The following is a 24,762-nucleotide window of genomic DNA, read 5'->3' as shown; positions in this document are numbered from 1 at the left end:
ATTTAGGGTAATATTGTGATTAGAAAGATGAACATTTATTGTTAGTCTCAATTTAGTGTGAAGTTGTGATTTGTAATTATATTTTAAAATCAATTAAAATACTTATATATAATAAATTACAAATTAATATTTTCAAAAAAATTAATGATCTATTTCTTTAATGATAAAGTTATATTGAATGTATATTCAATATTGATTTTTTTTTTCTAAAAGTTATTGTTCATGGTATTCCTATTACTTTCAAAGAACTGGCACAAAATATAAGATGTATATATCAATTTTGTTATAAACTTATATTAAGTGCATATTCAATATTGAATTATTTTCTCTAAATTTTGTTGTTCATGATATTCCTATTACTCTCAAAGGGCTGGCACAAAATATAAGATGTGTATATCAATTTTGTTAAAATATAGAATAAGAGACATCTATTAGTAGTGGTGTGCGTACTGGGGGAGAGGGGTGGAGGAAATATTTTATAGTAACTTTTAAAATAAAGTAATTAAAAACATCTTATTTTTTAATATATTTTTCTAATTAAATCATGTAAGAAATATTTTATAGATTTCTCTAAAATAAGATATTTATAAATATCAATTTTGTTACAATATTATGTTCAAAAATATAAAAAAATGTTTTTTTAACATTCTCATTAATAAGATGTTTCTAATTGCTTTAAAATAGAATAAAATAAAACTAAGATGTTTCTATATTTTATTTTCACTTTAAGAAAAAAAGAATGGAAGGCATTTCATATTTCATTTGTAAATACCTCCCATTCTTTTTTCTTAAAACCAAATATTCCTTGGTGCATTTTCATGTTGAGAATTGTAGGAAAAAATATTATAACTACTGTCATTAAACAGAGAAAAAGTATCTAATCTTATAATAAATTTTAGAATTTCAATTTGTTTTAAAAGGATAATTTAAAAGACAACTCAATAAACATCATTAAATTAGCCTTGATAAAGCAAAAAAAAATCTTTTTTATTATATATTGTCTGTTTGTCTTAAATGAAATCATTTCATTCTAAGTGTAATGTAGAAATCTGTTCCCTCTTGACAAATAATTTGACATGGTTATGCCTGACTTGTACAAACAATAACAATAGTAAATATTTGTTGTCCAGTTAATGCACCTGCAAATTGGTCATCTTATTTTCCTTCTACTTACCCAATAGGCTGAGAGTCATGCTCCAACACAGCTCTTGTTTCTTGTCCTTGTGATATAATGTTTTCATTGTTGTTACAACTGCTTTAGGGGTGCAACACTTCAGCTTATTTTGTTTACACAAACAATTATATATCATAACAAGATATCCAAGCTTTGGGGAACTGTGTTTGGCATTTGATACCTCGTATCTATGTGTATGCTGGGAGAGGCATAACCTTGGTTTACAATAAACATCTTAATTATCTTCAACAGTTCATGTATCTTGCTCTCCTCAACCTGCCAAGATAAATCAAATATATTGAGCACTATTGCGCAATGATGAAATGAAGGATTCAGAAACAGCGGCCATTGAAAATTAGTGGGATTCCTGCAGCCATGCAAAGTAAATTATACATAACCTTTCCAATAAATGGAAAACATTGGTTGCCATTGAATTGAAAAAGAACCTAATTCATCCTTTTGCAGAGATTCAATTAAAATTGAACAGTAGAATTGCATACCGTGTGATTCCACTTTATGTATCAAAATTTGCTTCTGTTTCTAAATTTGAGAGTGCCAGATTGCAATTCGCAGCTAATCTCATATTATACTATTTAATGATGTAATTTTCCCATCTTGCAAAAAACTACCAAGACTAGAGGTTTAGCACTGAATAGTAGAAGCTGCATCAGCTAACATTCGTAAAGTTTGTGGTATTGGCTGCGAACATTCATCGAGCAATTTTATTAGTTCGGCTGCAACAGGTGCGTCTATTCCAGAACAGAAACTGTACAGAATACCCATTACTGAAAAGCGTGCCATTCCACTCAGCAATTTTCTATATGATTGAAGAGATGATGGGAAGTCATATAAGATGAGAAATTGTGCTTCACTAAGTATATCTGCCTGAAGTAGGGTTTCAGTTGTTACCAGAATCTCTAACCTGTTTCAATTCCATTCATAAGAACAACAGATGCATGTCAATGCATTAACCCTCGAAGGAAATAAATCATATCGCAATAAATGAACATTCAAATATTGTTTTAAATGCCAACAATCATAAGATATAAAATAAATAGCTTCTAGGTTTAGAAATATTTATTAAATTTGAAATTCACTCAATACACAATGAAAACCACCACAACTCCCACTGATCCTTCTTGCATCATTTTTAAACTGTGTCAAGAATTCAAAATCACAAAATTAATTTTATTTCAATATACCTACTCTATTTCTGAAAATAAAATCTTCCAAGCTCAATAAAATATTCACCCAGGTTAAGGATCAAGCATATTACAACCATACATCATACCACGCTTCTTTGTTTGGCATTCCAGAGGACCACAATAGTCATCAAAGCCAGGAAAGTATCAATTGCTACTAAGTCGTTTCAGTTCATTTATGCAAATTAAAAGAATGTGATCATTAGGCAAACTCTTCCATATAAGAAATAAGATTGGCATTTTCCTCATAAAATTTAAACAAAAAAATAGACTTTCCAGAGGATGACAAAACATATTTTTAACAATGCACCATTCTGTTGGATGGTATTTGTCATGCCTGAGGTACTAAAGACTGTATAATATATGATTACAAGCACTAGAATTCTCCTTAGAGAAGTTTTCATTGTGAAGAGCCCTTCAAAGTTGCTTTGTACCAGTCTAGCAATGCTCTGTTTGGTACCGTTTGTGACTAGTAAATTATTTTAGCATACCAAACAGAAGGGTGGATAGAACTCTCTTCTTATACATATTAATCCTGATGCCATATTGTGCCAATATCAATGATCCTTAAACCTTTTACTCCAAAAGAATTACGTATAGATTCACTCGTATCATAAATGCAAACATTCAGAAGTTGACCTTTTAACTCCACCAAGGCTATTACACACCTTCATTTCACCATTGCAGACCAGAGGTAAGATGTTATATATCTTACGCCAACTAGAACAGCTAAGCATGAGAGCACAAAAAGTGCCAACACAGCATGGTGTCATCGCCAAGTTATTTACTGTTCTAGAAATGGTTTTTGGATGAAACAAGACCCCTGACAGAAATGCAAATAGGGTGCTCACTAATTCATCCAACAAGAACTAAAAAGACACACCAGCAATGATTACCATTTGCAAGAAGTACAATGTACCAAAATGTTGGCGAAATAAATTAACTTTTTTAAAGTTGTCTAAATAAATTTAATATTTGGAAAATGACTATTTTACTCCATTTGATTAGAAATTTGAATTTATTTATTACAAGTGACTTCAACAAAGTCAATTAATTAATAAAGTGACTTTATTACAATGTCGACTTTAAATTATAATATAAAATTGAATTTTGGAGGGAAATGAAATAAAATATCTCTCAAAATAGGGAAAAGACTATTATTAAAGGGGGGCAAAGGGAATTGTGAAGGCATTCTAGAGATTGTTATTTTTATTTAGGCCCAATAAAACCCTAGATGGTTTGGTGATTTGTACAAGAACCCAAATCAGTCCCCTCAGTGGATTTGCTTCAGGATTCACAGGTGCATTACATTGTTCAGTTTTGTGGACAGCTATCACACTACAAAGGATCATGTCTCACAGGGGCTTTGATGATACTGGAGTGGAATCATGTGGGTATGTTGCATGTAAGTTTTACACATGTTCTAGCATTGTAACAGCAGTATATTTGATGTAACAGCAGTGCATGTTTTATATCAGAATCATTTTCAATTAGATTTGTCTTTGAAATCACTTATTTTCGTGGAAACATATATCATTTCTTTTACATCCTTAGTTTGCATATTTGCATGTCATTATTATGCAATGAAGTGAAGCAAAACATGTCAAGAATCAAAAACCCAAATCAGATTTGAGACAATATTCTAGTTCAAGATATTTCAAGAAAGAAAACAACTACGTGATTGGTGGATGACTCCCCAAACCAGTTCTCTCTTGTACTAATCAACTGCACCTACAGATTATTCACTAAGTACTGCATTGATTGTATGGAACTTAAGAAATCAAATTATGTTACTCAAGAATGTGAAGCTCCACACCTTTGCCAGCTTACAATGGGGTTCAAAGGCTTGGGTGGTATGTGCCAAAATGGTTGTAATAACAAAGAAATTTTGAAACTCTCATCAATTACAAAAAGACAAGATGTGACACACTATGTTGTGTAAACTTCACAAGTATCTGGACATGAATTTGATCCCCAAAGATTACAAGTTTCCAGGATTCACATGTAACTCTGCAAATCTTTTCAATGGTGCAACGGAACTCCGGAACACTTGCATTTGAATCTTTGGCAGATGTTGGGGTTTTAACATGTATCTTGATGATGACAAGGTCTGTATCCCCACCAATTAATAAGTTGGCAAGATTTAAAGACTTACATGCAAATTTGGTTTTTTGGTGAAAGTCTCCAAATCTCTAAATGTCCATAAGAATAAAAGATTGAACTACATTTGGGCTTTTGCATTCAGCAACTCTGAGATCTGCCTCTAAAGGTGAAGATCAAGAGTTATATTTCATTAATCCAACAACTTGATTTAGTGACAAAAAGCCCTAAACCACCATCAATACTTAAGTTGAGAACAAGGAGCGAGTCAACATTGGTAGACATACAAGTCTGAATTTAAAACCTTATAAGTTGCTAACATGCAAAGAGTGAGGATTTCAACCTAGCATATAACTATTAAAAAGGAAATCAGTGTAAGAACCCCAAATAGGCTCTACGCTGATCACTGTTTGTTTCCCTGGGTGTAATAATTGTTTTTGGTTTGTTTTTGAATGTTTTAAGCTGTTTTTGGGTTTTTGAGTTGATGAAAAGAAAATACAAATATTGAAAACTAATCTACCTCAAATTATAACTCAAATCTGATTATAATGCTAATCAAATTCATTTATTCAGATGGCTCCTAATGTTTGTACAATACTTATTGCTGGAAGCATACATTAAAAACATCATCATTAATAGTTGAAAAAAACCTGATTTTTGTCTCCGATACGCAACCACGCTGCTGGTTGCTTCCTCCTTGGGCAGCGCCTATCAAAAACCGCAATATTAAATCTCTGATTTTTAATTCACTGTAGCGCTGTACTGTTCACAGCACTGTAGCTGCTGTTATAACCCCTTCCAACCTGTAACAGATTCATCCAATTCTTTCCTACTAAACACAATATTGACTCCAGAATGAAGTCAACTCACAGGCAAAATTCAAGTGATATTTCACACCCTCAAATTGCATCAACTCTGAAAATACTACGTCCTCCACAGTCTGAATTCTTCTCAAACTTGTAGAAACCCTTGTTGCCACAACTTCAAGAAATTTCACAAGGCAAAGTTTTTAAGCACTTCTCATAACCTACTCTTGAAGGAAGACAAGGTTTGTTTATAAGGACTCCTCGACTCCAGAATGAGTCTCCACGCTCAATGTGGGATAAAAGATATAATAATAACATAAAAAATGTTATTACATTAAAACTTAGAAAATCCCTTTTAATTTTTCCATAAGCTTGGACCCACAATTAATTGAAACAATGGCCCCTTTTATGATATCATGACCCTCACTTAAGTTATATATTATAACTTAACAATATAGGCTCAAAACCAATAATGTTTATTTTAACTAAATAAACATTAATATCTCCATTATTACTCAACATTTTTTGAATGTCGTTTGGACTAGGAGCTAACATGATAGAACTGCATATGACCATACCCCTTTTCTAAAAATAGCAGGGGTCTATCTTTATAACTCCAAAACTGCTAAAAATAGCCTGACCAAGCCAAACTCAAAGGAAAACTCATCATAAACAAACTCTGGCAACCCAGAAGAGTACTCTGCTTTGGTCCTTGGAGGATCTCCACACCAAGGTGACCCTCTATCCAATCTTATTAGCCTACGAGGGTCTCTGATAGGCTAATCACCAGCTAAAGTGATGTCTCTAGCTAGAAGGGGACATCACAGTCCGCCCTCCCTGAAATTGCTTGTCCTCAAGCAAGCTCAACTCTGGATGCTGTAAAATCTCCTCGCTCTCCCAAGTAGCATCCTCTACCGGCAAATCCTTCCACTTCACCAAATATTCTCGGATGGTACGTTTCCTCAAGTTCCTCTCTCTAAAATCAATGATAGCCTCCGGTATCAAAACAAGTTTTCCCTCATCATCCAGGGGTGGTAGTACTGTAGAAGGCACAATATGATGCCCTAGCGCCTTTTTGAGGCGTGACACATGAAAAACATTGTGCACCTTGCTCTCCGCCGACAAGTCTAACTCATAAGCCACCTCTCCCACTTTCCTGATAATCCTAAATGGACCATAGTATCGTGGCTTGAGTTTCTCGGCACCACTCTTCTTGAGAGTGGATTGACAGTAAGGCTGCAACATAAGATACACCATGTCTCCAACCTCAAAAGTCCGCTCAGTCCTCTTCTGATCTGCATACTGCTTTTGCTGATTTTGTGCCTTAGTTAGATTATCCTTGAGAGTCTTAACAAGGTCTTGACTCTCCTGTAACAAATCACCTGCACTGGGCACTCTACTGTCACTCAAAAGCAGATCCATAAAATTGGGTGCCTCATACCCATACAGGGCCATAAAGGGTGACATCTGAACAGACATGTGATAAGTGGTATTGTAGCAATACTCAGAGATAAATCCATTTTACCCATGCCCTCTGTTGCCCTGCTATATAATTTCTGAGATATCCCTCCACCCATTTGTTTACTATCTCTGTTTGACTATCTGTCTGAGGGTGGTAGCTAGTACTCGGAGTGAGCTCTGTCGCACACAACCTGAATAGCTCCTGCCAAAAGTGACTCATAAACCTGCTGTCTCTGTCACTTACAATGCTCCGAGGTAAGCCATGTAATCTGAATATCTCTTTGAAGAACAACTCTGCCACCTGTGTAGCAGTGTATGTAGCAGTGATCGGAAAGAAGTGTTCAAACTTCGTAAGGCGATCCACAACCACATATATGCAGTCTCTGCCTTGGGCTCTAGGCAGTCCTGTGATGAAGTCCATAGACAAACACTCCCACTTCCTATCAGGAATCGGAAGTGGCTGAAGTAAACCGGCTAGATAGGAGTGTTCTTGCTTATTCTGCTGGCAAGTGGGACACTCCCTAACATATTGAAGTACCTCTGCTTTGAGCCCTTTCCATGTGAATCGCTCTCTAATCTGTCGGTATGTCTTGTAGAAACCAGGATGTTCTGCCATAGGTGAATCATGAAAAGATTTCAAAACCACCCTTCTCACTACTGATCCTGGCACCAAAAATATTCGTCCTTTGTAAATGATGAGCTCATTCACAAGGGTGTATCTGTTGTCCTGAATAGTCCCATCTATGAATCCAGCTGCCCAAGTGTCCTTTGCATACTCTGCAAGGATCAAGTGTCTCCAATCCTCCGATATGTCTGTCAATAAGCTCAAATGGGGCCTACGTGATAAGGCATCAGCAACTACATTCTGTGTCCCCTTAAAATATGTAATGTCAAAGTCATAGGACTGTAACTTGCTCACCCACTTTTGCTGCCTATCATTGAGATCTCGCTGCCCCAAAAAGTGTCTTAGGCTATTATGGTCGGTTTTGATACAAAATTTGCTACCTACCAAATATTGCCTGAATTTGGCCAAAGCATGCATAATGGCTAACATCTCCTTATCATATATGCTGAAGCTCCGCTCTAGCCCTCTCAATTTCCTGCTCTCATAAGCAATGGGGTGCTTCTCCTGCATAAGCACCGCTCCAATGCCCTCTCCAAAAGCATCACAATGTAGCTCAAAAGGTTTGCTGAAATCTGGTAATGCTAACACTGGACAAGAAGTCATCAACCCCTTAAATTTCTCAAAGCACTCCTGTGCCTCAAGATTCCACAAGAAAGCTCCCTTTCTCATCAAATCTGTCAAGGGTGCTGCATGCCTGGAATATCCATCCACAAACCTTCTGTAGAAACCACATAGTCCTAGAAAGCCCCTCAACTGTGTAAGGTTCACCGGTGAAGGCCACTCCACAATGGCACGAATCTTTTCAGGATCCATGCACACGCCCTCTGCACTGATGATGTGACCCAAGTACAACAACTCTGTCATGCCCAAATCACACTTCGACTCCTTTGCATACAAGGATTCTCTGTCCAATATACCCAGGACCGTGTCCAGGTGAACCAAGTGCTCCTCCCAAGATCTACTATATACCAAGATATCATCGAAGAAGACAAGTACAAATCTCCTCAACTGAGGATGGAAAACCCTATTCATTGTTGCCTGAAAAGTAGCAGGTGCGTTAGTTAGCCCAAATGGCATAACTACAAACTCAAAATGGCCACAATGACATCTAAATGCTGTCTTCTCGATATCCTGCTCTCTAACTCTGATCTGGTGATAACCTGATCTCAAATCTATCTTTGAGAAGAAGCAAGCTCCATGAAGCTCATCTATCAACTCATCGATCCTGGGAATGGGGTATCTGTTTTTAATCGTCTTCCTATTAAGCACTCTGTAATCAATGCACATCCTCAATGTCCCATCCTTCTTCTTTACTAACACCACTGAAGAAGCAAAAGGAGACTTACTTGGTCTAATGTGGCCCATAGCAAGTAACTCCTTTATGGTTTTCTCAATTTCATCCTTCAACCTCTTCGGATGCCTGTAAGGTGTAATCATGATGGGCTTAGCCCCCTCCTCTAACTCAATGATGTGCTCAATACCTCTATCTGGTGGTCTACCTGGTGGAATGTCACTGAACACCTTAGAGTGTTTAACTCTAAGCTCCTGAATATCAGGGGGATATTCAATCTTATGCTGTCCCTCCTGTGATGGCATCAACATGCACTCTGCTGCCCACTCTACCTGATCATGTCGAATCAATCTAACCATTCTACGAAAAGAGACCATCCTGAGATCACTATCCCTGATTGCCTTAAGAATATGTGTCTTCCCATTCACTTTAAACCTCATCTCCATCTCCTTGAGGTTAAGAGTGAACTCACCAATATTGTGCAACCAACTCATCCCAAGAACTATATCTGTATCTCCCATAGGTACAACATAAAAATCTGCCTTAAAGTCATAATTATTAACTTTCAATGGGAGTCCAGTGATCCTACGATCACATTTGACGACATAGCCATCCGCTACCCTCACTCTAATTCCCCCAAACTCCTCTGTTTGTATGCCACGCTTCTCCACCATCCTAGCATCAATGAAATTATGAGTGGCACCTGTATCAACCAAGGTTATGACTTGCTGTCCAATGAATACTCCTCTCATCCGAAATGACCCTTCTTGCTTAATACTAGTGAGACAAGCTTCCCTAAGTTGCCCATCTCCTTCCCCATCCTTGGACTCCATTTTAGACAAGTTTTCAGCCTTGTCTTCCTCTTTTTCACCATCTATTTCCTCTATATCAGACTGCTGATCTGAATTATCTGATTCTGATTCCTCATAGTATGCCCACATAACTCTGTTAGCTTTTCCCTTTGGCCTAAGAGGACAATCATGGTTTGCATCATAGGGTCCCTTACAGTAGAAACATAATTTTTTCTTCCTCAAATCGTTTAATGTTTCCTTGTCAAAAGGTGCTGGAGTTTTATCTTTAGAATCATTTTTAAAATCAGTCCTCTCTGGTTTTTTATAAAATGGTTTGTTATCCTTACTAGAAGATGCTCCTTTGGACTGAAATTTGTTTGTTGGGACTGCATGTTCCATACTTCTTGCCTTTTTCATCGCTTCCTGTAAAGAAATAGGATCAAATGCCTTTATCCAACCTCTCAGTGGTTCGGATAGGCCCTCAATGAAAAGAACTATCAATCTATGCTCTGAAATGTTTGGCACCATGACTGCCAACTGCTGAAATTCACCAATGAAATACTCCAAGTTGCCTGTTTGTTTCAGCTGTGCCAAGTCCCGGAAGTAAATCTCTGAATCTTTTTTGTCAAATCTTTCAACCAACCTATCCACGAAGTCCTGGTATTCTGTCACTTGGTTATGCTGAAGTGTTACCATACCATGGTACCACCAATCATGTGCTATTCCCTCCAAATGCAAGGTGGCATATTTGATAGCTTCAATCTCTGTCATTGGCCTCAGTGCCAAAAATGTGTCAAGCTTATGAATCCAAGCTTGAGCTGTCATCTTACCACTCCCATCAAATGTAGGCATAGTAAGCTTGCCTGTAGCCCTCTTCAGCTCACTATTTTGACCTCTAGGCCTCCTATCTTGTCTGAGTGACCTGTAATGCTCTCTCCTCTGATTTACAAAGCGTTCAAAGGTCATCCTCTCCCGAACCTGCGGAGCTAATAATTCCCATTCATCATTTGCAGCCATGAGTGCATTTGTGAATATGGGGTCTCCTGTCGCCTCCTCTACCGAAGCTTCTTCTGGCTCCTCCGGAACAAATGTAGGGCATGTAGGCCTATCAGCTGTTCTGGAATGAGTCCGTTGTGGTCTCTGATTACCTGTAGCACTCCTGTTATCTCCCTGTTCTCTCGGCTCCCCATTTTGTCTAACAGGTGGGTTCATCCTTTCTACCATAGTAGTGAGTGCCTGTAATGCCTGTGCCATCTGCTGCTGCCCTGTAACCATAGCACGGTAGAATTCTCTAGTATCTTGATCATCATTATTCCCCCTGTTTCTAGGTGGACTACCATCATGCCTCTCTTCCATATTTCCTGTTTCCTGTAACTGTTCTCTTTCAATCAGAGCTCTCCTACGAGTATGGTACCTGTGTGGTCCAATTTCCGGTGGCTGCATATGACTCCCCAAACCCTCAGGATGGCAGGAACTAGGCTCTGATACCAATGTAAGAACCCCAAATAGGCTCTACGCTGATCACTGTTTGTTTCCCTGGGTGTAATAATTGTTTTTGGTTTGTTTTTGAATGTTTTAAGCTGTTTTTGGGTTTTTGAGTTGATGAAAAGAAAATACAAATATTGAAAACTAATCTACCTCAAATTATAACTCAAATCTGATTATAATGCTAATCAAATTCATTTATTCAGATGGCTCCTAATGTTTGTACAATACTTATTGCTGGAAGCATACATTAAAAACATCATCATTAATAGTTGAAAAAAACCTGATTTTTGTCTCTGATACGCAACCACGCTGCTGGTTGCTTCCTCCTTGGGCAGCGCCTATCAAAAACCGCAATATTAAATCTCTGATTTTTAATTCACTGTAGCGCTGTATTGTTCACAGCACTGTAGCTGCTGTTATAACCCCTTCCAACCTGTAACAGATTCATCCAATTCTTTCCTACTAAACACAATATTGACTCCAGAATGAAGTCAACTCACAGGCAAAATTCAAGTGATATTTCACACCCTCAAATTGCATCAACTCTGAAGATACTACGTCCTCCAAGTCTGAATTCTTCTCAAACTTGTAGAAACCCTTGTTGCTAGAACTTCAAGAAATTTCACAAGGCAAAGTTTTTAAGCACTTCTCATAACCTGCTCTTGAAGGAAGACAAGGTTTGTTTATAAGGACTCCTCGACTCCAGAATGAGTCTCCATGCTCAATGTGGGATAAAAGATATAATAATAACATAAAAAATGTTATTACATTAAAACTTAGAAAATCCCTTTTAATTTTTCCATAAGCTTGGACCCACAATTAATTGAAACAATGGCCCCTTTTATGATATCATGACCCTCACTTAAGTTATATATTATAACTTAACAATATAGGCTCAAAACCAATAATGTTTATTTTAACTAAATAAACATTAATATCTCCATTATTACTCAACATTTTTTGAATGTCGTTTGGACTGGGAGCTAACATGATAGAACTGCATATGACCATACCCCTTTTCTAAAAATAGCAGGGGTCTATCTTTATAACTCCAAAACTGCTAAAAATAGCCTGACCAAGCCAAACTCAAAGGAAAACTCATCATAAACAAACTCTGGCAACCCAGAAGAGTACTCTGTTTTGGTCCTTGGAGGATCTCCACACCAAGGTGACCCTCTATCCAATCTTATTAGCCTACGAGGGTCTCTGATAGGCTAATCACCAGCTAAAGTGATGTCTCTAGCTAGAAGGGGACATCACAATCAGACATGCTTGGGATGATCACTCTTGCCACAAACCCTCATTGCAAATGAAAGACTCAAAGATACAGATCTTAAGCATATTAACACAAGAAAGAAAGAAACCCTCAATGACTGTCAAAAGTGAGAATGAGGGCTTGTCAAGTACAGAAATCACAGGTTGTACAAAACAGAAGTTACCATATCAGCATAGCCCTACCTTGTAACATTCAAAACATAATTGAGAAAGAAATCGAAGGGGTTTAATCTGAAAACCTACAAGTAATGATGCAGTATGAAGTGTATGAACTCAAACAAACCCTAGAACTGCAATGTGAAGCTCAACTCCTCTTCTATGGCCATTGTGCACATTAGTATTACATTGTTCCACAGGAATGCATCCCATCCCCCACCTCCGAAGTCGTGGATTTTCCATGATGGGGACATTTTGGGGATGGGACGACACCTTCAAAACATCTCTCTAGCGCACCCCCACCTCCACAACATTTCTCTGCCAACTTGGGGATGTTTCCCCAAAATTCAAGCTAAGAAGAGGCATTTTCTTGAGAGGAGACACCATTGGGGTATGCTAGGTCTCAGAGACACCTAAAAGTCCCTCAACCTCAAAGAAACTTTCAAGCATTTCCCTCTTTAAAAATGTCAAAAAATACAAAATGAAGAACGAAAAATACCTTAAATAAACTATAACAATACAATCCTAATTAGAATTTTATAAGAGAAACAAGCTTACTTCTAAGAGGGGCAAGAAGTCGTGGTGCCCCCATCTAAACTAGGATTGAGGCCTTTTGTCCCCCCATCCTGGAAACTTGTCTTGACATACACCAGCACCGGTGTTACACTGAATAATACTATATTTTTTTATAAAACTACTATATTATTAATAATATAATATACACTAAAATAATAAATAGTCAATACATTAACATTATGCAGTATTAATATAATGATACCATATTACTATCAATGAGGGAATATTCAATGCAGCAAGCATAATAAGAAGGAAAAAATTTAACAAATATCATTGCCATACCATATCCCGGGGAACATATTTTTCAAATATGATAGGCATATATCCTAGGAAGAAATACGGTAAGTATAGCTGGAATCAGCAATTGTTTTCCATGAGACATTGGTCAATGATATTTCAAGGACAAAAGTCAATTTGCAAACCAAACTCATCTGCCAGGAATTGATAACATATGCACAATTACAATGATAGTTAATATTGAGCATTGATAATAATTAAAGAATATTATTATTAGTGATATTAATACTGATCCAACCGATCAGTAAACAAACACATGTATAACCAACAATCTGATAAAGACTGTAATTAGTTTAAAAGATAGATTGACTATTTAATGGAAAGAGTAGTCAATAATTATAATAATAAAAAGATGCAATTAAGAAGAGATAAGGCATGTCCATTTACTACATCTCTTCATTCACAAATGGCCATATAATAGTGCATCCTTGTTGGTCTCTCAAGGATCGAAGAGGAAGGTAGAAAATAAAGTGTACATTTGGATTAGGTTATTTATAAACTCCATAATGGGAGCACTTCAAATATTCCGGTGTATCTTGGAAAGAAAAGAAATACAATAGCAATAAGACACCTTACAATGATTGACCAATCAAACCTTACCTCACATTCTATAATCAACATTTGTTCAATGATCAAGGACAAGGCATAACATTTATGATCTCTTGATATCTTTAGAATGAACATTTTAGAAAACAGGATCCCATAACAATTATTGTCTGAGAAATAAACTTATGTTGATTAGTCTTCATCAATATCAAGGTAGCAAATCTTGGATTCATTAATTACTATGTTGTTTAACACGTTGAATAAGAACACTTACAGATCTCTTTCAATACAGTCATTGCGGAAAATGAAATAATTGTTTAAAACTTGGCCTTTTGTGGCTTGAATTATAACAAAATTGTCCAAATCCAAAAAATATATACAAGGGGCCTGATGGAACCCAAATTTTCACAAAATTTTAGTCCTAAGCACCATGGCAAAGACGGAATTTTCAGATCTTACCCATCTCTTATATTCAAATAATACGCCATGGTCAGGATATTGTGGAGAAGAAAGTTGGTTCGTATGTACATTTCTTTTAAGAATACATGGATCATATGTTTTAATCGTAGAGATATCAAACATCAGCAAAGTATGGTCTCACATCACACAGATTGAAGCAGATGAATATTATTATACCACATCCAACGAAACATCAAGTGTATATATGGAAGACATTTGGAATTTATACAGGAGTGATGTATGTGTGAGCAAATATTTACCCTCTAAAATACATTAGCATGAAGTAGGCAATCTGTTCCAGTCAAAGGTTATTATTTTCTTATTTCAGCAAATGCCAGATTTGTACTCCAGTATATAATCTTGAACTTGGTTGTGAGGATCAATATTTCAACCGCTGGTAGCTGGTAACAGTTGCTTGGTGTGAAGGCCGAGGTCCTTGATATGAATTCAAAATCTAGGTTGGAATCAGAGGATACAAGGACATTGAATAAGCTTCCAAGTCCCAGCAAAAGAGGTACAGAAACAATGGTGTCTAAAATACCATCATCTTCACAACCTGTATTTGTTATCACAGGGAATGATACTACATCTGTTATGCATGTTGCACCTAGTGGCAATCCTGCTTCACTAGTCTATTCCTACGAGGTGAAGGATCCACACATACTAGGGGCAAATAGGATATATTCAAAACCACCATGTAACAAACAGATAAGTCATATGTTCAAATTCTCCACAATAAATGTGTTTCTTTGTTTTAGGAAGATTGGTGTAAACTGTCAAGGATGATTGCAACATACTCCGCCCAAGGCTGCCATAGCTCATCCGCTCTATATTTCAAGTGTCACAAAGCACACATATGATAATGAACTTGGTAGTTTGTTTAAGAATGTTCAGCGGATATCACTGGTATCCTTATTCAAAGCCAATGGACTCAAGACCTCGTTAATTGATGGAGGATGGGGAAAGTGTAGTGGGTGCAAAGCAAAAGACATATATTTGATATGGTACACTTCTGGTGCAACGGGAAACCCCAAGCCAGTCTTGCTAACAGAAGGATCTGCAGCACACAATGTAAGAGCAGCAAGAAAAGCATATGATCTTGATCCATCGAGTGTCATAGTTTCATGGCTTCCTCAGTATCATTATTGTGGTCTCATGTTCCTTCTACTGATCATTGTTAGTGTTTCAACATGTATTTTAACTTCTCCATTCATCATCACCAGAAGGCCAACTTTGTGGCTCGAAATGGTGAGCAAATACAAGGCTACCTGTACACCAGTACCATCTTTTGCCCTTCCTTTAGTGCAAAACTACATGAGCAGTGGATCAAAGGGAGAGCCAAAGATTAAATTGAATCTAGTGTCCCTTAGAAATCTTATAGTGATTAATGAGCCGATATATGGTAGTATTATTGAAAGTTTTGTGAAGAAATGTGAGGTATATGGTCTGAGTGCTTCTGCCATGGCTCCATCTTATGGACTTACAGAAAACTGCACATTTGTGTCCACTGCATGAGGGGGCCAATAAAACCCATGCTCCTACTTACAAAGGCCTTTTGCCTTGTGCTAGAATCTGCTCACAATCAGAACTGGGCATTGAGATGATAGTTGTTGATCCAGAGACTTGTGAAGAAGTAGAAGCTGAAGTGGAAGGTGAGATTCGGATCTCCTCTCCAAGCAATGCAAATGGCTACCTCGATGACCCATGGCTTACAAACGAGGCCAAATACAAAAGGAGATTGGGACAAGGGGGCATTACCAGCCGAATTGGGTGTCTAGACCAAGTGTCGATAGCACAGGCAGTGGAGAATATATATGTTTTGGATGGGGACTCGTGATAAAGAGTTTACAAGCAAAACCTATGAATTTGTTTCATAAGGAGCAATGAAAAAGGAAGCCGCCAAACATTATGAAGAAGAAGCAGCGTATTAAGGAATCAATGACAATAAGGGGTCGGAAGAAATCATTGGCCGCATTGGATACACACATTCGGACAAGGCAAACCATTTGTAAATAATGAGACCATATTCGAGCAAGCTTCAGGTGCAATTCGGACGTTGGAAATTTTAGAGAAGAAAGCCTTCTAATGACATTATCGGGAGCCAAATAAATCTATCTAGGAGCAGATGCCGCAGAAAAAGAAATTAAAAGGATATAGACCAAAGAGATTTATTTGTTTTGATTTGATTTCTAATATTTATCATTTTGAATTTGTTGCAGGCGTCTGGATAATGGAAGAAGGATTTGACTAAAGCCAGGGGTGACTCATTCATGGTCGTCAGTAGCTCTCGGGAGTTTGAGGACCTGCAAATGTGTCGTATTATATAAAGAGGTTGTCGTCCATGTGTGAAGAATTCATAAACGAGTGTTTGGAATAATGTTGCTCGACTCTTCAATTAATCATTCGTGTAGTCTAGCCAAGTTATGATATGCTCTAAAACAATTGGAAAGATTAAATAATCCTTGCGGTTATAATCATTAAGCTAGAATTAGGTATATTGAAGAGGTGTGACGGTTGAGGAATGTCCCTCCATCCTTTATTATAAATATATGATGTGAAATCAAACTCGGGAGAGACTTAAGACAATTCAATATTCATATTTTCAATTTTTTACCTATGCTATACTCTATGTTATATTATATTTTTCATTTGAAAAGAAAATGACCTTTTGAACTATGCATGTGGATGGTGAATTATGGAATAAATTCTTGTGCGATTCTGGAGTCGAATTATATTGGCTACATCATCCGTAAGGAGTGTCTCCAGTACAATTTTATTTCCGGATCAGTAAGAAGTATTTATTTAATTTATTTGCATTACAGTTTTCATTTTTTTAAGTTGTGTCCTTTATAAATGTTTTTCTATTATTTTCTTTAAATATTTTAATATTCGGAAAAGTGGACTGGGTCATTATTGCATTTTAAATTTGATAAACGTAAATATTGTGAAATATTTTATTATTTCGGTATTTATGTCTAATTTGTCTCCGCAGGAGTTAAAGTGCATTTTAGACTAATTTAAAATTGTGTTTATATAATTGATCCGTCATGTCTGAATTATTAAAATTGTTTATAGTTAAATTGTATAAAACTTTATAAAGTTGTACATCTCAACTTATAATATTGACTCTGATTACCCATTTAATTAAGCACTAGTCTTTTACTTCTGATTCATAATCCATATGCTGGCAGCTATTTCATTTCTTTCCGTTAAAGAATTAATATATTCATTTGTTGTAATTCATTTATAATAATCAATTTTATTTAAACAATTCTCATATACTCTTTTATTTTTCTTAATTCGTAATTTTGCAAATTTAAAAGTTTTCTGTAATTCTTGCCATTACGAAAACTTTTGTCGCATTCGCATTCTAATTAATCTACTTTAAGCGTCTTGGATATAAGTGTTTCATCCAGAATCAAGTACACCCGCCTCGGTTTTGCAGAGCCAAAAGTGCAGGGAACTCGGACCGTATTGTTCAGTTCCATCAAGTTGGCCTTAACCAGTTGGATATCCCAGCATCGAGCAGGCAAAGCTCGTAGGATTCCAATCTGCGGTTTTAGGAACCAACAGGGCCATTACAAGAGCTTTTGGCAGTACATAGTGTGTTGTGTCTAATTCATTGCAACACGTCTATGTACAAGGAGAGCCCAACTCCTAGATGGCATGTAGAGCTACAAGAGCCAACACGGATTGATGATGATGCTATAGAATAAGGCTAATTGGTATTGGTGTGGATAAGATTGTAGGGTCCAACATTTCAAATGATAAGGATGTTTAGGAGTTAGGCGAGGAGTTTGGGGAAGATTTAAGTCATTAGACTCAACTTCTAAGATTTACTATTTAGTTTTTTATTTTTGAAGTTTGAACTCTGAATATTGATGGATCTTGGCGATCAATTGATTGTAATTTTGATGAGCATTGGATCTTATTATTATGATTGTGAAATGAAAAATTAACAATTTTGAAAATTGATGTTACAATGTCTAGATTTGATATCCATATTTTCAATTTTGAAATTTTCCATTTAAATACTACTATTTGATTCTAATTATTATGTTATACATTTTTAAGCTTTTGAAACAAACTGTAATTTTTCAAGTCTAATAGTAATAATATATTTATTAGCATTATGTCAGCACCACTCCCCAACGTCATCCCCTCAGTGTTCTCAAACTTGGCACCAAATACATGTCCCGAAAACATGTATCCCCATCCACCAGGAATGTCCCCAAACCTCGTGCAACATAGATATTATAGGACACATTGGGACACACCTAAACTAAGAGTCTTGATGTGAGTTACACTCACCAAGTCTGGAAACTCACGAAGCCTGTGTGAGTCCTAAGTGCTAGCTCAACTGTATTGCTAATCTTGAAGAAACCAGAAGAAAAAAATGCATAAAAATCAGCATTTTAACATTTTTTACTTTTACTTACAATTGCCTCCACCACAAAAGTAACTTTATTTTATTTTCAAGCAAAAGAAGAAGAACGAAGAGTTTTGAGCAAATTTTGGATTCATTGTAAGGAAACCAAGGAGGAGTTTGAGAAAAACACATATTGTTGAATCACATTTGGGTAGACGTCTATAGTTATTTTGGTGCATCTAGACATGTCTACAAAGGAATGGAAAGAGTCCACTATTGATTTCAAGAAAGATTAGGTAAGTTTGTATTTTGAAGGTCTTTCTTGTTTTCTTTATCGAAAACTTCATTTTTCTTTTACATTTTGTCTTTAATTTTTCTATTAATATTAGTAGATCAAAGAGAAAACCCATGGTGTGTTTAGCTTTTATCGAGGGAACATTAATGTCCCCTTTTGTTAGAAGTTATAAATAGCGACAATTAACTTGCAAAGATTGATTGCAAGAGACTTCTTTCCTCAATGTCTCAAATAAAACCAAGGATAATAAACTATGATATCAATTCACAATTTTATGCTATACAATTGGTAGGATATATGAGACAATATCACTGCTATCTCTGATTCAATCAATAAGATATATGCAAGATGATTTGGTCTATATATTAATATGTATTCTTCCTAAATGATATTAGCTTTCTTTGATACGACAATGGAAAATATGCTATGTTGATCAATAGCTGTTTCTATTATAACAAAATGAAGTATGCTACATGTTATGTATTCCTATTGCTTATAGTGATGGATTATGTGCTATTCCTAGTTTGTCTTTATGAACATCCAGAGGTGTATGATAATACTGCTTATAGTGATATGGTGTTATTTCTGATATAACAATATGGATATGCAAATATAATATTATTGCTTACAGCGATAAAATGCTATTCTGATATGTCTTGATATGCTTAGTACAATAATAGATGATGCTGCTTCTGATCTGAATATATCAGCTTGCAACAATGATAGATGAGATTCTTCTGATTTAGCTTGGTGTGCTTGCAATAATGGTGGTGCTCCCTCTAATATTTCTACATGCAACCGACATTTGACACTACGCCAAATGCTCAGATTGAGTGATGTGTGTGTGTGTGTGTGTGTCGAGAGAGAGAGAGAGAGAGAGAGAGAGATTAATAATTTTGTTGGAATGTCTTGCAAGGCTCCTAATGTCCTTTGTGTACCTTTTGTAAAGGTTGTGTCACTTAAAGGGTTGTGACTCTTCTTTAATACACAGTCAGTCCTTACCTATGATCACACTACTCGACTTAATATTAATGCAATGAGATATTTATTATTAGTTTGACTAGGTATTAAGATTATTTACTCAATCGATGTCCTTAATGGATTGATTAGCAACTCTCTAATCAATGATGTCTAGTCTCCAATAAATTGAATAAGTTAAATTCAACTCCATCGATAGCTTCTTTCCTTTTGCCGGTTTACTCCATGACTTGCGCAATTCTATTTCCATTTCTTCTGAATGGATTTTTCATTGAAATTACTGTATTTATAATTGTTGCTTACTATCTTTGGCCTAATTGATATTCATAACTTCAATTATTGATAATAAGTCTTGTTGTGGTTGATCCAAGCAGTTGGATGTTACAATATCTCCCTTCATATGATAGTTATCCTTAATGCCTGTTGGTTGTTCATTGATATTTGTCATGCTGATTGCATTTGTGATGATCCCTTTTGATCAAGCTCTTTAATTTCTTGAAATTTTTGTATTTGATGATCTGAAATAAATTATATTATGATCGATAATACTTGAGGATGTATTTGCTTCAAAGATTTACAAGATCCTTTACATGAAAGGTAATTATTTCATATATAATTAAAATTACAAATGATAACTTCAATTAGGTCTCTTTTTTTATATTATACTTTTTATTTCTTTTTGTCTTTCATATCTCTATAACCATGTCATTTCCTTACTCCTAGTACTTTCTTTTTTTATTGTTAAATATAACACTATATTAGTGGGCTATGACCCACTTGTATTCTCTTGGGTTTAATCGGTTTCTCTTATACCAATTTAATGTGCTGGCTTCCATGTCGGTTTTATATATTCCTTAGGCGCCAATTCTCATCTTCCTTTTCACTATATTCAATGCAGTGCTAAGTGTGTACACCACATCCTTCGTACCTGTTTTAACTCACTTTTAATTCTTTGTTTCTCCTCCATATTTGCGTGAATCTTCTGCTTGTTCGTTTTCGTTGACTTCATTGCTCTGAAAACCGATGCTTTTTATTTGTCAATTGCCTTGTATGATTAACAAGCTTCTTCGATGTCTTTAAATTTCTGCCTCTCAATCTTCTCCCTCCAATATATGCTAACGCGTCTTTTCCACATTCACGTGATTCCTTATTTTATCTGGTGCTTTAACGATCTCCTTCCTATGTGCCCATTTTAGGAATATTCCCTTTGTATGCGTATTCCTTTATATTTCAATTCTTTATATACTTGATGTTAATGTTTAGCGTCAGAAGAAGCAAAACATGAATTAATTGATATTATGAAACTACTACTGATTCCATAATCACAGAGATATAAGCATACATTTATGTGTGTGTGTGTGTATATATATATATATATATATATATATATATGTTAAAGTACGTATACACATACATATGCTTACATCCCTGTAATAGTTCATGAATTAGCAGCAGTACTGAGATCATGTTATTGATTAATCGGTAGACTTCATAATCATCAGGCACTTATGTTTATCATGCCTTGTATCGGGTGTCAATACTTATCGTGCCTTATTATTATCGGGTGTTATTTCTTATCATGCCTTGCTATTGTTATCGAGCACTAACTTATGCAAAGGTTGGTTGTTATTTAAACTAACATGCCTCCAAAGAGGCATGTCTCTACCTGGCCCTTGGGCCACGTAGAGACATGACTCTTCGGGGTCATGTCTTTCACCCATATGTATATGTGCATAAGCTGCCACAAGGAAAGCATCAATCACACGGCATCCAAGTACCTGCAGTCAGCGACAGTATTGTATAAGCATCATTCTGTTATCACCATTGTTTTGGTCTACAGCACTTCATTGTTATAGTTACTGCTGAAGGACAAGGATAAACATATATATTACCAAGATCGCTGCCATAGAAGAGCAAAGATATTCAGCATTGTTCAAGTAAGTTATTCTTTGCAAGAATTTATTTATAATTGTTTTATCTATCAGAGATCCACAATAATTAACATGGTATCAGAGCAGTACTGATAGGAAAACTTTTACAAAGTAAAATTTAATCTCAAATTTCAAAAGTTTGTAATGACCCTGCTCAAATCTGATCCCAAAATGTTGATAAAGGTTCAAGAAAACACTTTGCATACAAGGATCATATGACTGATATAAAATTTCAATTTTCTTTTATGGCTCTTTCCTTCACTTAGCATCAATAAGAATGCTTGCAAGAAGACTCTGAATTGACTAAACAATGACCTAACATTAAGGTGCAACTTATTTTGACAATATTCAATGGCATATATGTGATTGAAACTACTTGCAATATGCAGCTACAGCAACTAGTAATTTTGACAAACACTTGAGATGCAAAATTATAACATTATTTATGCCAAAAAAGAGAACCTACAGCAAATTGACATTTTGTCAAACAATTGGCATGCAAACTAATAAGCTGATCATGAATGATAAATACATATTCAATTACACTATATTAGACCAGCAACTTATATCTCCTTTATTGCACATAAAATGTCAACTACAATGCTAATATGAAATGGCCAAGACTCTTGGCTTACATCCGCATGAATAATGCTTAAATCTGTTACAACTTTCACCTACAGCCTTACCTTCTAATATGCATCTAAATGATAAGAACAATGCATATAATATCCAAAGGAACCTGATTGTAGATGGCTATAATATTTTTCTCTAATGCTGCCTTTCTACTTTGCTTTTTTCTGTTCGGCTTTTTCACTTGCTTCTTTCAGATCTGCTTTTTCGCTTTTCTTTTTCGAACTTTTTTTTTCGGATCTACTTTTTCAAACTGTTTTTTCGGATTTTCTTTTTCGGACTTCTTTTTCGGACCTGTTTTTCAGATCTACTTTTTCGGACTACTTTCAAAAACTCAAACCCTCGGGTAGTCTGAGTATTCAAGTTAAGCTCAACTTGAAATGGCTGAATACCACTTCCAAAGTGCAACCCTGCAGAAGGTCTTTCACTTCCTCAGTTATGCAATCTCTTGAGAGGTATCGTTCTCAAGGATTATGCTGAATATTTGCAGACCTGGATGGTGGCACAAATGCTCAAAGAGAATGGTAGTAGAATCATCAATTCCCGTCTATCCAAATGGGAGCCCAAGCCCTCTATTTATCTACTTTCCTAAGAAGTTACTAAGAACTTCTAGAAACATCCTTTTCTAAGAAGTTACTAAGAACTTCTAGAAACATCCATTATAAAATCCCATTATAATGCACTTTTGTTATAATAAATAACTTTGTAAAATAAAAGTACAACTCAACTTAGAATTATAACATGTAGGCCCCATATAAGAAGTGCTGATAAAATATAAATAAAATAATATCTCCAAGAGCACAATGAGCCATCTAATCACCAAATAACGCCAAAAAATGACTCTCTCATCAACCCCATCTACCTACAAGAGTCTGAAATAGGAAAATCCACGATTAACGCCATGTCGAACTAAAGAGGGGACATTACAATCCGCCCCTCCTGAAATTGCTTGGCCTCAAGCAATCTAAACGCCGGGTGCTGCAAAATAGCTTCCCCCTCCCAAGTAGCATCCTCCACAGGTAGATCTTTCCACTTAACCAAGCATTCTCTAATCACCCTCCTACAGAGCTGCTTTTCTCTGCTCTCCAGGATGGATTCTGGCACTAAGATCAATTTTCCCTCATCATCTAAGGGAGGTAATACTGCAAAAGGCACCACATTCTGACCCAACGCCTTCTTGATACATGAGACATGAAACACACTATGTATTCTGATGTCTGTGGGAAGCTCCAACTCATAAGCCACCTCGCCTACTCGCCTGACAATCCTGAATGCTCAATAATAGCGTGGCTTGAGTTTCTCTGCACCACTCTTCTTAATAGTAGACTGCCTGTATGGCTACAACATGAGGTAAACCATATCTACCTCAAAACTATGCTCAGTCCTCTTCTAGTTTGGATACTGTTTCTACTGGTTCTAAGCTCTAGCAATATTGTCTCTGAGAGTAGCAACTATATCCTTTCTCTCTTGTAATAATTCACCTGCACTGGGTACCCGACTATCGCCCAACAAAAAATCCAAGAAACTAGGTGCCTCATAACCGTAAAGTGCCATGAAGGGTGTCATCTGTATAGTTATGTGATATGTAGTATTGTAACAATACTTGCAGAGATATATCCACCTGACCCAAGCTCGCTACTGAGCTGCCACATAATTCCTTAAATACCCTTCCACCCATTTGTTCACAATCTCCGTCTGACCATCGGTCTGTGGGTGATAGCTAGTGTTGAGTGTAAGCTCAGTGCCACATAACCGAAATACCTCTTGCCAGAAGTGACTCATGAAACGGCTATCCCTGTCACTCACAATGTTCTGAGGCAAACCGTGCAATCTGAAAACCTCCTGGAAGAAGACCTTTGCTATCTAAGTTGCTTAGTATGTAGTGGTGATAGGGAAAAAATGAGCATATTTCGTTAATCTATCTACCACCACAAAAATACAATCTCGTCCTTGTACCTTGGGCAAACCTGTGATAAAGTCCATGGAGATGCACTCCCACTTCCTGTCAGGAATCGAAAGTGGTTGTAGGAGCCCTGTCGAATAGGTGTGTTCTTGTTTGTTCTGCTAGCAAACAAGACACTCAAACATACTACAAAACATCAGTTTTCAGCCCCTTCCAAGTGAACTACTCTCAAACTGACATGTAAGTCTTGAAGTACCCGAGATGCCCCGCTGTCGGTGAGTCGTGAAGTGCTCTCAAGATCAGTTGCTTAACCTTCAATCCTGGGACTAAGTAGATCATGTTCTTGTAAATGATCAAATCATCTACAAGTGTGTATCTAGTATCAATCATTGTTCCCTCCACTATATCG

General features: G+C 36.3%; 1 protein-coding gene across 2 annotated transcripts in view; it reads right to left on the bottom strand.

The window, feature by feature from the left end:
- Positions 1-966: 966 nt before the first annotated feature.
- Positions 967-24,762, bottom strand: part of LOC149531447 (P-loop containing nucleoside triphosphate hydrolases superfamily protein) — a 211,886-nt gene continuing 188,090 nt past the window's right edge. The window contains exons 7-8 of one of the 2 annotated variants that reach the window (XM_089810337.1): positions 1,675-2,096; positions 967-1,541 (exon numbers count right to left, since the gene is read on the bottom strand). In XM_089810337.1, the coding sequence (XP_089666463.1) occupies positions 1,817-2,096 (280 nt within the window). In that variant the 3' untranslated portion in view covers positions 967-1,541; positions 1,675-1,816. The remainder of the gene's footprint in view (positions 1,542-1,674; positions 2,097-24,762) is intronic. The other variant, XM_089810338.1, reaches the window with a different exon arrangement.

The sequence above is a fragment of the Cupressus sempervirens genome, chromosome 11, assembly GCF_028749045.1.
Source record: "Cupressus sempervirens isolate cs-2001-9-10 chromosome 11, ASM2874904v1, whole genome shotgun sequence".
Classification (NCBI taxonomy): Eukaryota; Viridiplantae; Streptophyta; class Pinopsida; order Cupressales; family Cupressaceae; genus Cupressus; species Cupressus sempervirens.
Note: the sequence above shows the minus strand (reverse complement) of the source record. Positions and strands in the feature narration are given on the sequence as shown.